The sequence below is a fragment of the Aethina tumida genome, chromosome 6, assembly GCF_024364675.1.
Source record: "Aethina tumida isolate Nest 87 chromosome 6, icAetTumi1.1, whole genome shotgun sequence".
Lineage (NCBI taxonomy): Eukaryota > Metazoa > Arthropoda > Insecta > Coleoptera > Nitidulidae > Aethina > Aethina tumida.
Genome location: NC_065440.1, coordinates 17074974 through 17089933, shown reverse-complemented (window position 1 = coordinate 17089933; position 14960 = coordinate 17074974). Strand labels below are relative to the sequence as shown.

The 14960-nt window shown below is 36.3% G+C and overlaps 1 protein-coding gene across 7 annotated transcripts in view; it reads right to left on the bottom strand.

The window, feature by feature from the left end:
* Positions 1-45: 45 nt before the first annotated feature.
* Positions 46-14960, bottom strand: part of LOC109605200 (ephrin type-B receptor 1-B) — a 212247-nt gene continuing 197332 nt past the window's right edge. For 4 of the 7 annotated variants that reach the window (XM_049968363.1, XM_049968364.1, XM_049968362.1 and 1 more), the window contains 14 exons: positions 12673-12777; positions 7334-7479; positions 7175-7271; positions 6977-7117; positions 6766-6921; positions 6546-6709; positions 5496-5949; positions 5255-5437; positions 4925-4972; positions 4470-4861; positions 4201-4410; positions 3810-4147; positions 2942-3713; positions 1799-1929 (listed from right to left, as the gene is read on the bottom strand). In XM_049968363.1, coding sequence (XP_049824320.1) covers positions 3011-3713; positions 3810-4147; positions 4201-4410; positions 4470-4861; positions 4925-4972; positions 5255-5437; positions 5496-5949; positions 6546-6709; positions 6766-6921; positions 6977-7117; positions 7175-7271; positions 7334-7479; positions 12673-12777 — 3137 coding nt within the window. In that variant the 3' untranslated portion in view covers positions 1799-1929; positions 2942-3010. Of the gene's footprint in view, positions 1930-2941; positions 3714-3809; positions 4148-4200; positions 4411-4469; positions 4862-4924; positions 4973-5254; positions 5438-5495; positions 5950-6545; positions 6710-6765; positions 6922-6976; positions 7118-7174; positions 7272-7333; positions 7480-12672; positions 12778-14960 lie in introns of all 7 variants that reach the window. The other 3 variants (XM_049968367.1, XM_049968366.1, XM_049968368.1) reach the window with 3 other exon arrangements.

The window sequence follows — 14960 nt, the reverse complement described above, 5'->3', positions numbered from 1 at the left end:
TCAAAAAATAACTATTATGCAGGGTTGTTTAAATAAAAGACCATATTTAATAAGCTATTTTTTATTTTATATGGAATATCCTTATATGTTACAAATATATTACAATTTACACAGATTTTTTCGTATAAGAAATATTAAAAACTTGTCCGCATCGACAGCGGAACTGCGTGAAAAAATTCCCCCGTCGATGCAGAGCTCACTCTCACATACATTCATACACATGGTAGGCGCGACATTTATATGTAAAAAAAATTAAGGAAATAATATAGCTGCTTAGTTTATATTTATACAAAATCTGGAATGTTCGTCGGAAGAAAGTCACGGCGCATCGTGGTTTTCTTTGGGCCTCCCACAATGCACCGCAAATTCCCCACGTAAAAGTGAAACAATTTCATTCAAATTACAAAAAAAAGTCGAAGATATACAAAAATTCAGTCAATATTCTTTTATATTTAAATATATTTATAAAAAATGCAATAGAATTAGGCGTTTATTTTATTTGAGCATATAAAAAATTAAGTACATATACATTATAGTTAAAGATTGTACATTCTTTCGTTTTTTAATCTGTCGTCCGACGGAACATTCGAGGCTTTTAGAGCCATTCAAAAAATATCATTCCCGGAATGTTCCGTCCGCGCGGTCGGTTCGAACGACACACGGGTACGCAACCGTCTGTTTCTTTTTTATTATTTTGTACTTCATTAAATCATTTTTGCTCAATTCGGTCATCTGTACAAACGAAAATTAATTTTGATTCACTTGGGAATTGTAAGTTGCATACCTGTGCGCCTCGCACGACCCCCTTCCGCCGGTCGTTCGGCCAAAGTCGCCTTTCGGGTGGGGCGACTTTAAACGAAGGCCTTCGGTGAAGGGCTTATATAAATATATTATATATAGCGAAAAACATTTATTTATTGCTATTTTTTTGGATTACTGTAAGAATCAGGCGTCCGCTTTTTTTTGACTGGAAGCCTTCTTTTTAGAATTAGTAGACGTAGGTCTTCTACAGACATATATTCTCTATCTAATGTTATTTCATTTAAATTTCCGAAAAAACTCAACGAAATCCAACCGAAATATGATATGTGAAAAAATAACAATATAAATTCACTCTCGTTATTCCATTTTATAAACATTATTATTTTTTTTTTGGTGTTACTCCTTGTCAGAACCACTTTTAATCTTATGGGAGGATAATAAATTATTAAAAACTTTCATAAAACAACTTGGAAGAAATAAATTACAAAATATATACACGATGGTACGAGTAACTTGTATGGAACTGGCGATTTCTTGCCACCTAATCATGTCAAGAAGTGTCCCAACTGTACCACTTTGTATAGACCCTAAACGTTAATAAATATACAAAAATAAAAATCATAAAAAGAATACAAAAAAATCACAAATCTCAACGTATAAATAATATTAATTAATCAATAAAAAAGGGGGTAAATCGCACTGCACTTGAGTCCGTTTTGTTAGCGAGCACAGCGGATCCATTTTGATTATGTTCGTTTTGTTCGGTTACCAAATAAATAAAGCCCCGTTCCGAAACGTAAGACGTAAAAATTAAGTCACTGCGTCCCCGTGATTGTGAAAGAGATCGATCCGCACGTTCCTCTAGTTGAATTTAAATTGTAACTGGAATTGGGTAACGTTTACACTAGAAAACCTTCCGTGCCGTTCACCCTAATTTGGGCGCGGATGTTCTGGACCGAGTTCATGATCTTCTTCTGGTGGCCGACCAGCGTGATGCCCAGCTCCGTCAGCTCCTTGACGGTCAGGTTGACCACCGCGTCCATGTTGTTGATGCCGCCCTGGTGGAAGTTCTCCAGGTACCTGGCCATCTTTATGGAGTTCAGCCACTCCTCCACCGACGAGAAGTTGGTCAGGTCGGGCGCGTCGGCCGACAGCGGGTTCGTCGATCTGTGCCAGCAATGAAAAACGTCAATATTTGAGGCACATTCACTGTTCCTGTCTTTTGACGTGGATAATTGAGTTATTTAAATATCAGCAGGGTGATAATATAATTTATTCTTTACAAGTTTATGGGGAACGGAAAAAAAGACTTGGACTACCTTTTTAAATTATTTTGTACAAAATTTCATTACCGGTTTCGCCGGAAGTGACATCAACTTTGTTATTTTCTATAGAATACCCTGTATATTTTTGGTTTTTTAAATTGTACATATAATTGCAAATAAAATAGTTAATGGTCTAACTAAAATGTTTGTAAAACTACTAATTTTGAAGATGGAAAGCTCATTTTTGTCATACAGGCTAAATAAAGACCAATCTATAAGGAACCGTTATTAGTATTTCCAAATTTTATACTGGGTGTTCTGTATTTAGGTTTAATTTTGTACATCTTGGTTTGATAACATTATATTACATTTTTGGCAATGTTTCTGTTAATATTAATTTCAGTATAGAGAATACTTATTCCAATCGAAAGATTTTTTCATGTTCAATTTAATTATGCTAAAATATACATGGTGTTCCATTGAAAATTACAAAGTCATTGATGTTTTAAGATGCACAAAATTAAATGTAAATAATGAACACCCTGTATAAATTATTGGAGTACTAATAATGACTCCTTATAGGATGATTCTTGGTTAATGTGTATGCCAAAAATGAACTTTTCAGCATCAAAATTGATGACTTTACAGCCATTTTAGTTAGGCCATTAATCTGTGAAAATTTTTGGAAAAAAATTAATAACCCAAAAATTATTGAGTTTAAATATAGGCAGTGAAATTTCAAAATGTTCAAAATGAATTACAAAAATGGTTGAAGTAAATAAATCCGTTCTCCATAAATTACTGACATAAGTTAATTAGGCAAACCCCAATTATCCACTTCAAAAAATGACCACAAGTGAAATGAAAGGAAACAATGAAAAAGCATGCACGTTAATCAGGAAAATAAAGCGTACCTTGCAACCAAAAATAAACAACAACAACAGCGTGTGTGTGTGCGTGTGTAGGAGGTGTGAAGCGTGTGTTTAGAGATTGTTAAAGTGAACCCAGGCCCTGTCTTGCCCCAGTGTCCGTTCGTCTTCCCTGCGCCTGTCAGACGTGTCGCCGTCCCCAAACTCCTCCTCAAAATTATTCGAGAACTCGTGCTTCTCGTCTATGCCACCCAGCGGGTAGCCACCCGGGTGCTGGAACCTCTGTTCCAAGCACTCGGAGGACGACTGACTTTGCATGTACTCGTATAGGTTAACTTGGGGCTGTTGGTGATGGTGGTGGTAGCCACGTTCATCGCCATCGAACCCCCCCATGTCGTCGAAGAAGTTAGGGGGGGCGTTTCTGGTGTAGTACTGTTTAAGTTGGGCATTTAGCTCGTCCTGGTTGTGGCGGTTGTGCGCCCGTATCCACGAGTCGGTGTTCAGCTCTTTCATCTGGTGATCGAACTGTTCGTTGTACATTTTAGTCTCCTCTCTAATGTTTAGTAAGCTGCTGAAGCGACGCTTCAACTCCTGACTCACCACGGAGTTCAGGTAGTCGTTGGCGTCGTACCGTATGATGTCGGGCAAGCCGTACGCGTTGTACGGCTGCGCCTCAACTATATTCGGCGTGTACTTAGGTCTACGTTGCAGGGAATTAAAGTAAACGTTTTGCGAAGGGTTTGGACGCGACGACAGGTCTGACAGTCGCACGTCATGGCCACCCCACGGGTTCTTGGCAGTGTACAGGTAGCGTGAGCTAAAATAAGGCGTACAATGAGTGGAAATGCGTGTTAGGTGAGCGGCGTGGCGTCGAGCTAGGCGAAGAGCATGCTGGATTAGTCACAATACGTACCGGTTCTGGGCGATCTTCCTCAGGGTGTCGGGCACGCGTATTAATTTATCTAACGTTTTGACTATCGACTGGAAGGTCGGTCTGTGGGTGCGCTCCTTCTGCCAGCAGTCCAGCATCAGTTGATATATTGCCTCGGGACAGTCCATCGGCGCCGGCAATCTGTAGCCCTTCTCTATGCTCTTTATCACGTCTTGGTTGGACCAGTTCCAGTACGGCCTCTCGCCGTACGACATCACCTCCCAGCACACGATGCCCATGGACCAGACGTCGCTGGCCGACGTGAACTTCCTGAAGGCTATGGCCTCGGGCGCCGTCCACCGGACCGGGATCTTGCCCCCCTAAAACACAGTAACCGATTAATTTAGTTCCAATTGTAGGGGTGGGGACGTACTCTGGTGGTGTAGGCACCTTCCGTGGCGCTCTCAATCTCCCTGCTGAGGCCGAAGTCGGCTATCTTGCAGACCAGCTGCGTGTTGACCAGGACGTTGCGTGCCGCCAGGTCCCTGTGCACGTAGTTCATCTCGCTCAGGTACTGCATGCCCGAGGCTATACCCCGGAGCATGCCAGTGAGCTGGATCACTTGGAATTTACCGTCGTTGGCCTATGAACAACAACACAAAGTTAATTACATTCAACACGGGGTAAAATTTAGGGTAGTACCCTCAGGAACGTGTCCAGGGAGCCGTTCTCCATGTACTCGGTGATGATCATCACCGGATTGGACTTGGTGACGACGCCCTGCAGGAAGATGACGTTGGGATGCTCGAACTGTCCCATTATCGAGGCCTCTGTGAGGAAGTCGTTGCGGGACTTGTCCAACGAGCCCACCTTCAGCGTCTTGATGGCGACGTCTATGTCGATGCCGTTCAGCTTCAACTTGCCCTTGCACACGTCGCCGAACTCGCCGCCACCGATTATCGCCTCGATGGTGATGCAGCTGGCGTCTATTTCGCGGGCGAACTCCCGCACCGCCTGGTTGGGGTCCTCGTAGGTGTGGGGGTCGATGTAGGTGCGGGACGAGCCACTTATTCCAGTAAACAGGGGTGTGGTCACTAAAAGAAATCAGGTTGTAGATTGGACGTAACCAAAGGAGGGGTAAAACAAATAATAATTACCATTTGTATGGGTTGTAACAATGGGAGGATTATCTAAGGTATGGTGAACTGAAAATAAAACAAAAACGGGGGGATAAAACAAAAGCAAAACTAAAAACTGGTGCAGGAGTGTAACACATAAACACAAACATTAATTCACAACATCTAAAGACACCGGACACTTACTGTAAGTCACTACCAATCCTGATTTTTGTGTAGAGGCGTGGAAAAAAGTGAAAATTTTGGGATTTATAAAAGGGTTTACAGACGCTCACAGATTCGTTTGTTCTAATTGTGCGATTAGCTTAAGTTCTCATCTATATTTTATTATAAATTAAATACTTGGCTAACCTTCTCCGTTCCTGTACTCGAGTGTGTCACAGTCACTGGGCTGTTTCTTGTTGCACTCGTCGTTGGACCTCGACCGTAGGAAGACGACGGTCAAAACTATAACGCCGACTAAAATTACAACGATGGCGACGATACCTCCAGCCACCAACTTGATTCTAAAGCCTTCATCGTCGTGGCTATAAGCTGCAACAATTAATTTCAATTAGTTTCCGTATTAAACAACAAAAATTAACCTGTGTACCTGTGTTAAGTACTTGTCCGGTCGTTTTAAAAATAACAGGCGAATAGTCGCCCCATCCGTTCTCAGTTTTGGCCCTGACCTGCAGCCCGTACTCCGTCCTCTGATTCAAATCGGTTATCGTAATCTTCAGGTCTCTGGTGAGGATGCTGGTGGCGTTGTGGTCGGCGTCGTTCTTCACGTACCACCTGACCTCGTAGGTTTCGACGGATTCGGAGCCGTCGTTCAAAGTGGGGGCGTCCCAGGCCAACGTTATTTCGGTGCTCTTCACCGAGGTGACGCGCACGTTGGGTATGTTGCTGGTGACGCTGGCCTCGGTGGTCACCACCACGTCGGCGTACTTGGAGCCGGAACGCGTCAGTAAATGGGACACTCCGTTCTCGGCGAAGATCTGGAAACGGTACGTGGTGACGGCGTTCAGGCCGCGGATGGAGACTTTCGTTTCGTTGAAGGTTTCCTAAAAAATTACCACGGTTAGTCTTAACAGGTTTTAAAGTAAATTAATTACTAGATCCCTCGAAAATATTATTAAAATTACTTTATATATGTTTAGAAAGATAGACAGTTTCTAAATGGAAATACTGTTAAATAAATATAAATTACAAGAAATGAATGAAATTAAATGTAACATTTTATTTAATTAAATCGTTATTAAATAAATCAGTCGTAAGTAAATCAATTTAATTCTAAATTTACTCAACAAAAAGTAATTTATATTAAATATTTTTCATAAACTTTAAAATCTAACAATATAAAATATGTAAATTCATATTAAAAATACACAGAAATTAAATTACCCATGTTTTACCAGATATTTTCAACAAACAAAAACAAATTTAGCCTGAAAGTGCATTAAATAATTCATAAACCGTTGCACGAGCAAAAAACCATCAGTTTCAAATTACGCAACCAATTTGCATTGATAGACCGGCGTAATTTAAATCATCACACATGTATAACATGGCGGATGCTTCGTTGATAAATTTGCATGAATGAAAGTGTCGGACTACAAGCAAACTCGACAGTTTCGAACAAAATTGATTGGATACTCACGGAGGACGGAGTGTATTGAACCAGTCCGTGGACGCAGGCGTCGCATTTCACCCTGTAGACGGTGTCCGTCCTTCCGCCGAGGTTTTCGGGCGGCAGCCAGCTGAGGGCGACCTGCGACTGGTCCACGAAGGTGACAGTCAGGTTCAAGGGTTCCGACGGCGGCTCTGAAATTGTGGTTAGTTAATAAATTTAAATTTGTTTATTAGATGTGAGGACTTACGGGTGCAGGACATGTTCTTGGGGTCGGTGGCTGCTCTGTAGTAGCCGTCGACGCACCGACACTCCGTCAGGGCGTACTCGCTGCCCACGGAGTGCTTGGGGCACGGAAGACACGGTCCGTCTCCGGTTTCAGACTTATAAGTTTCTGGTTGACACACTACAAACAATATGATTAGTACACACGGAGTTTTGGGGGGATTGGAGGGTCTCACCATTGCAGGTTTGCTTCTCAAAGTTGGGCTCAAAGCCTGCCTTGCACTTGCAGCCGTTTGTGGGCAGGGTCCACTTGCCGTCACCTTTGCACAGGTAAGTGGGGGTTCCCCCGACCATCTCGGCGTTGCTCACGCAAGTACCTGCACAAAAAACAACTGGTTTAGTAACTAATAGCTGCATAAATGGGCCTTAAGTACCTTGAGCTTGTTCTATGATGGTGATCTCCTTCCCTGTTGGAGTGGCAGGGAATTTGGCAAAGTTGATGGTGGTCTCCGGACATGTTATGTAGTAAATCTACAAAAATACAACGTTTTAATACTCAATAGTCACCTCAAAAACCCTCGACAAAGACTCACTTTAATGGCAAGAAGAGAAATGCACGCCCCTTGGTCTCTGAAGGCGAAGTACACCCCCTTCTTGGTCACCGGTATGCTTTTCACCTCGGTGTTGATGTTCACCTCCGAATTGGTGTTGAACCTGCCGTCCCCTGCGGCTATCCGACCTGCGAAACAACGAAAAATTCAAGCCCCACCACAAAATAAAATGGTTGAATGTTGTTTATACATTCACATTCACATTGTGATCGATAATTTGAAACGCCATTATGACTCGGGGCACGGTAAAAATGCGTTTTCCCGTTAGACTCGACATGTAGTGGAAAAAACTGAAATGGAACGGGTTTTTTTTTTCTGCCCGTTTCGGCGCAAAACGACCACCACGCCGATTTCGATCTAATTATACACGCATGGGACAACCGCTACCGGTGGGCAGACAATAAATGCAGACAATAAATTATTATTTATTATAGACAATTAAATCGGTATCGTTTATGCGGCTGGACAGAGTCGGACGCTGGAATGTTTACGCTGCGACTTTATCCGGGAAGTTGAATGTGCTTTTCTGAAAGCAGGAAGTGAACTTGTCACAGACATATTACACAATTGAAAAATAAGCCAAATTTAGCAAAATAATGAAAGGAACACTTCACTTCTCACTTTCATTGTTGATAGGGACAAAATTACATATGAAAACTTGTTAATTTAAGCTTCGATTCTTTATTATTATTTAGGCAGTTCTCCTCTTTTGTATTTATTGAAAGATAAGTTTTTATTGTCGATAGAGGCAAAATTAGATGTAAAAACTTGTCACTTTTAAGCTTCACTTTTTTATTATTATTTAGGCAGTTCTCCTCTTTTGTATTTGTTGAAAAACAAGTTTTTATTGTTGGTGGAGGCAAAATTAAGTATGAAAACTTGTCACTTTTAAGCTTCACTTCTTTATTTTTCCAAATTTTGGTTATTTTATTAAAATTTTGAATAATTTTTGTTGCCATTTCTCCTCTTTTGTGTAAAAGACAGGTTCACTTTTGGTTTTTATTGTTAGTGGAGAAAAAATTACATGTGAAAACTTGTCACTTTTAAGCTTTACTTTTTTATTCTTATTTAGATAGTTCTCCTCTTTTGTGTTTATTGAAAGACAAGTTTTTATTGTTGGTGTAGGCAAAATTAGATGAGAAAACTTGTCACATTTAAGCTTCACTTCTTTAATTTCGTAAATTTTTGTTATTTATTAAAAAGTTTGAATAATTTTTGTTGCCATTTCTCCTCTTTTCTATGAAATACTGTTTCACTTCTGGCATTTATTGTTGATGGAGGTAAAATTGCATGTGAAAACTTGTTAATTTTAAGCTTCACTTTCTTGAATATTATTTAGGCAGTTCTCCTATTTTGTATTTGTTGAAAGACAAGTTTTTATTGGTGGAGGCAAAATAAAATGTGAAAACTTGTCACTTTTAAGCTTCACTTCTTTATTTTTCTAAATTTTGGTTATTCTATTAAAAGTTTGAATAATTTTTGTTGCCATTTCTCCTCTTTTCTATGAAATACAGTTTCACTTCTGGCTTTTATTGTTGATGGAGGCAAAATTGCATGTGAAACTTGTCACATTTAAGCTTCACTTGTTTAATTTCGTTAATTTTGGATATTTTTTAAAAAGTTAAATAAATTTTGTTGCCAATTCTCTTCTTCAGCAACTTGTGAACTTGTTAAACAACAAATTTCCAGTAAAACATGTATAAAAGTGTTTTGCAACGTCGACCAAACGAAAAATAAACATAAAAAAGAGCTTGCGAGCCAGCAAAATAAATTACGACGACGCAATTAAATAAATACATCAACATCAACTAAATACGAAAAGTGATTGACATTAAAACAAACGCTAATTTCATAAATTTAGCGAATTCACAGGTGAGTGCATGCATAACATTTGCGCATTGCTTAATAACCGGCCAGCAATTCGCTTAATGAGAGAAAAAAGTCGACGTTTAATGTTTACAAGACAATGCATACGGAGATAATTTATAACAATTATGTCGGGCATGGGAGTAAGCAATTTTTCCTCGCACAACCATAATTAGCATTGTGCATTATAAAACCATTGACACAATTAAAACGCGGAGATTTTAATTAACCTGTCACCGATATTTATTAACTACAAATTGCAGGGCAAAACGGCGCAACGGGGATTGAATGCGGTCCGGGAATTGCCCACGTTGACATTAAGACGTTTTTAAATACGCGACGGCTGACTGGCAACGTTTACTCGTATATACAAGTGCATTTTTACGGGCGACAATAAAATACGTCGATAATCGTTCAGCCGTTAGACATTCGGACGGTTTACGGTCTTGGAAAGTTTGCCGTAATTATTGTAAATACCGGCTATAACCACTGTTCCCGTGATTCAATGGTTCAATGAAAAACTGTTGTTTTATTGACTGCTTATCTCAAATTAGATTATTTAATTATACGATTAATAAAATATTATGAGCGGATATTTTATTATTCTGATATTACGTCAGATAAGGCGATAAAGCTCAATGACTGGTTGTTCCTTCTATTGATTGATTCAGCCACATTTACATAAACACAAATTTATATTCATTCGTTGTAGATAATAGATAATGATTTAAAAAAAAACGGGGCCACAACATGGGAAGTATATTAACAAGTTTACACATTTATTTTTGCCTCAACCATCAATAATAACCACAAATTAACAACAAAAATTTTTAAGTAATACCCAAAATTTAGAAAAATAAAGAAGTGACACTCAAAAGTAACACACTTAATTTAGCCTCCACCAAAAATAAAAGCAAGAAATGAATTTGTCTTTCAATAGAAAAAGGAAAAGGACAACAAAAATTATTCAAACTTTTAAAGAAATAACCAAAATTTAGAAAAATGAATAAATGAAGCTTAAATATGACAAGTTTTCACACATAAGTTTGCCTCCACCAACAATAAAAATATGAATTCGTATTTGTCTTTCAACAAATACAAAAGAGGAGAACTAGCAACAAAGGTTATTAAAAATTTTTAAAAAATAACCAAAATTTAGAAACATAAAGAAGTGACACTCAAAAGTAACAAGTTTTCACACTTAATTTTGCCTTCACCAACAATAAAAGCAAGAAATGAATTTGTCTTTCAATAGAAAAAGGAAAAGGACTACAAAAATTATTCAAACTTTTAAAGAAATAACCAAAATTTAGAAAAATGAACAAGTGAAGCTTAAATATGACAAGTTTTCACACATAAGTTTGCCTCCACCAACAATAAAAATATGAATTGGTATTTGTCTTGCAACAAATACAAAAGAGGAGAACTAGCAACAAAGGTTATTAAAAATTTTTAAAAAATAACCAATATTTAGAAAAATAAAGAAGTGACACTCAAAAGTAACAAGTTTTCACACTTAATTTTGCCTTCACCAACAATAAAAGCAAGAAATGAATTTGTCTTTCAATAGAAAAGGAAAAGGACAACAAAAATTATTCAAACTTTTAAAGAAATAACCAAAATTTTGAAAAATGAACAAGTGAAGCTTAAATATGACAAGTTTTCACACATAAGTTTGCCTCCACCAACAATAAAAATATGAATTGGTATTTGTCTTTCAACAAATACAAAAGAGGAGAACTAGCAACAAAGGTTATTAAAAATTTTTAAAAAATAACCAAAATTTAGAAAAATAAAGAAGTGACACTCAAAAGTAACAAGTTTTCACACTTAATTTTGCCTTCACCAACAATAAAAGCAAGAAATGAATTTGTCTTTCAATAGAAAAAGGAAAAGGGCTACAAAAATTATTCAAACTTTTAAAGAAATAACCAAAATTTAGAAAAATGAACAAGTGAAGCTTAAATATGACAAGTTTTCACACATAAGTTTGCCTCCACCAACAATAAAAATATGAATTGGTATTTGTCTTTCAACAAATACAAAAGAGGAGAACTAGCAACAAAGGTTATTAAAAATTTTTAAAAAATAACCAAAATTTAGAAAAATAAAGAAGTGACACTCAAAAGTAACAAGTTTTCACACTTAATTTTGGCTTCACCAACAATAAAAGCAAGAAATGAATTTGTCTTTCAATAGAAAAAGGAAAAGGACAATAAAAATTATTCAAACTTTTAAAGAAATAACCAAAATTTAGAAAAATGAACAAATGAAGCTTAAATATGACAAGTTTTCACACATAAGTTTGCCTCCATCAACAATAAAAATATGAATTGGTATTTGTCTTTCAACAAATACAAAAGAGGAGAACTAGCAACAAAGGTTATTAAAAATTTTTAAAAAATAACCAAAATTTAGAAAAATAAAGAAGTGACACTCAAAAGTAACAAGTTTTCACACTTAATTTTGCCTTCACCAACAATAAAAGCAAGAAATGAATTTGTCTTTCAATAGAAAAAGGAAATGGACTACAAAAATTATTCAAACTTTTAAAGAAATAACCAAAATTTAGAAAAATGAACAAGTGAAGCTTAAATATGACAAGTTTTCACACATAAGTTTGCCTTCACCAACAATAAAAATATGAATTGGTATTTGTCTTGCAACAAATACAAAAGAGGAGAACTAGCAACAAAGGTTATTAAAAATTTTTAAAAAATAACCAAAATTTAGAAAAATAAAGAAGTGACACTCAAAAGTAACAAGTTTTCACACTTAATTTTGCCTTCACCAACAATAAAAGCAAGAAATGAATTTGTCTTTCAATAGAAAAAGGAAAAGGACTACAAAAATTATTCAAACTTTTAAAGAAATAACCAAAATTTAGAAAAATGAACAAGTGAAGCTTAAATATGACAAGTTTTCACACATAAGTTTGCCTCCACCAACAATAAAAGCAAGACGTGACCTTGTCTTTCAATAAATCAAATTTTAAGAACTGGCAACAAAAATTTAATAAAAAATAAAGAAAATGTTGAAAATTTAAGTGATGAAGCAACAAGTTTTCACGTGTGATTTTGCTTCCACCAATAAAATTATTCAAGTTTCAGTTGACGAAATATTTTATTAAATTACTTGAACAATCTGAGAACCTTTTTATAAAGAGTAAAAGTTATTTTTCTACTTGAAAGTACTAATTTGCATGTATAGGAAATGTTAATCATCAACGAAGCTGAAAACATTATCTTTATGTGTGTAAAAAATAGTTATTGCCGTTTCACGTCCATTATTAAAAACATGGAAACACATTCATATTATTCTCCCATAATCATATTTCCATATAGTCGTTGAGGTCGTTTCAGACTTATTGCATTTTATGTAAATGACCGTTTGCGATTGTCATGTCCAGTTTCGACCTCATAAATCCGACACAAACCAATGACATGTGGACTCACCGATTAATTTGTAACGTTCGGCGTCCCACGGCGGCGGCTCCCTCGTCGCGGCGTCGAACTCGTAGTACAGCAGGCTGAACGTCTCCTTGCAAGAAAGTGCATTTCCTGTGGACAAAAAGTACGATATTATTAACGTGTAGCCGTATCATAAATGCTAATTTCCCATTACATCGGGTCACACAAATAGTACTTGCACAATAAAACGGCTTACGCTCGTGTACACTAATAAAATTTAATGCTTAATAAAGCCCCATTAACGACTTTCAGGCTCATTATTTATGCAATGAATCATAGACGGTGCGTTCTTCATTAAAAACGATAAAAACTCACGCGCCGAGGCGCACTCCAATAACCGAAGTGACCGAGAAAAAAGTTTATCTCGAAAATGTATCGTCGGGATGCCACACAAGGTGTTCCACGTGTGCCGATCCGCTTAGTCACGACGATGCCGACGGCCCCGCAATGTTTGTAATTCGATTTCGAAGTACGGAGAGGATTAATTAAAATTATTAAGTAATAAGTTCGTTAATTGATTTAAAACTGTACCGTACGGGACGAGGAGGAGGTCCCCGGGTACACGTTGACCGTTACGCCGTGGCGCATCGCCGCGAAATTACAAGGGCAGTTCGGAAAAATGCGCTGGAATTGGACGATAAAATGCGACCGTTTTACAATCGTGCACGTCGGGAATGCGTGCTTTTTTTTTATTTGTTGCGAAGCTCGGGATTGTTGTAATGTGATCGAGGAACGGTTTCGTTTGGGATTGGGTGTGGGTTCCGTTTTTGTGGAATTTCTGGCTGACAGTAACAAAAAATCAATAATTTAGAAAATATTAAACCGAAGCTAAGAAGGGACAAGCTTTTCCAGTTAATTTTGCTTCCAACAGCAGTAAAAACAATAAATGAACTTGTATTTCAATATGTTAAAAAAATACTTTAGCTTAAAAGTGACAAGTTTTCACATTTAATGTTGGCTCCACTAACAATAAAAACAAGAAGTGAATTTGTTAAATAACAAAAATTATTCAAAATAACCAAAATTTATAAAAATAAAGAAGTGAAGCTTAAACGTAACAAGTTTTCACACTTAATTCTGCCCTCCACATTCAATTTTGTCTTTACCAACAATAAAAACAAGAAGTAAACTTGTCAAATAACAAAAATTATTCAAAATAATCAAAATTTATAGAAATAAAGAAGTGAAGCTTAAAATAACAAGTTTTCACACTTAGTTTTGCCTTTCACATTTAATTTTGGCTCTACCAACAATAAAAACAAGAAGTAAACTTGTCAAATAAAAAAATTATTCAAAATAATTAAATTTTATAGAAATAAAGAAGTGAAGCTTAAAAGTAACAAGTTTTCACACTTAATTTTGCCTTTCACATTTAATTTTGGCTCCACCAACAAATAAAAACAAGAAGTGAATTGTCAAATAACAAAAATTATTCAAAATAACCAAAATTTATAGAAATAAAGAAGTGAAGCTTAAAAGTAACAAGTTTTCACACTTAATTTTGCCCTCCACATTCAATTTTGTCTTTACCAACAATAAAAACAAGAAGTAAACTTGTCAAATCACAAAAATTATTCAAAATAACCAAAATTTATAGAAATAAAGAAGTGAAGCTTAAAATAACAAGTTTTCACACTTAGTTTTGCCTTTCACATTTAATTTTGGCTCTACCAACAATAAAAACAAGAAGTAAACTTGTCAAATAACAAAAATTATTCAAAATAATTAAATTTTATAGAAATAACGAAGTGAAGCTTAAAAGTAACAAGTTTTCACACTTAATTTTGCCTTTCACATTTAATTTTGGCTCCACCAACAAATAAAAACAAGAAGTGAATTGTCAAATAACAAAAATTATTCAAAATAACCAAAATTTATAGAAATAAAGAAGTGAAGCTTAAAAGTAACAAGTTTTCACACTTAGTTTTGCCTTTCACATTTAATTTTGGCTCTACCAACAATAAAAACAAGAAGTAAACTTGTCAAATAACAAAAATTATTCAAAATAATCAAATTTTATAGAAATAAAGAAGTGAAGCTTAAAAGTAACAAGTTTTTACACTTAGTTTTGCCTTTCACATTTAATTTTGGTTCTACCAACAATAAAAACAAGAACTAAACTTGTCAAATAACAAAAATTATTCAAAATCATCAAATTTTATAGAAATAAAGAAGTGAAGCTTAAAAGTAACAAGTTTTCACACTTAATTTTGCCTTCCACATTCAATTTTGACTTTACCAACAATAAAAACAAGAAGTAAACTTGTCAAATA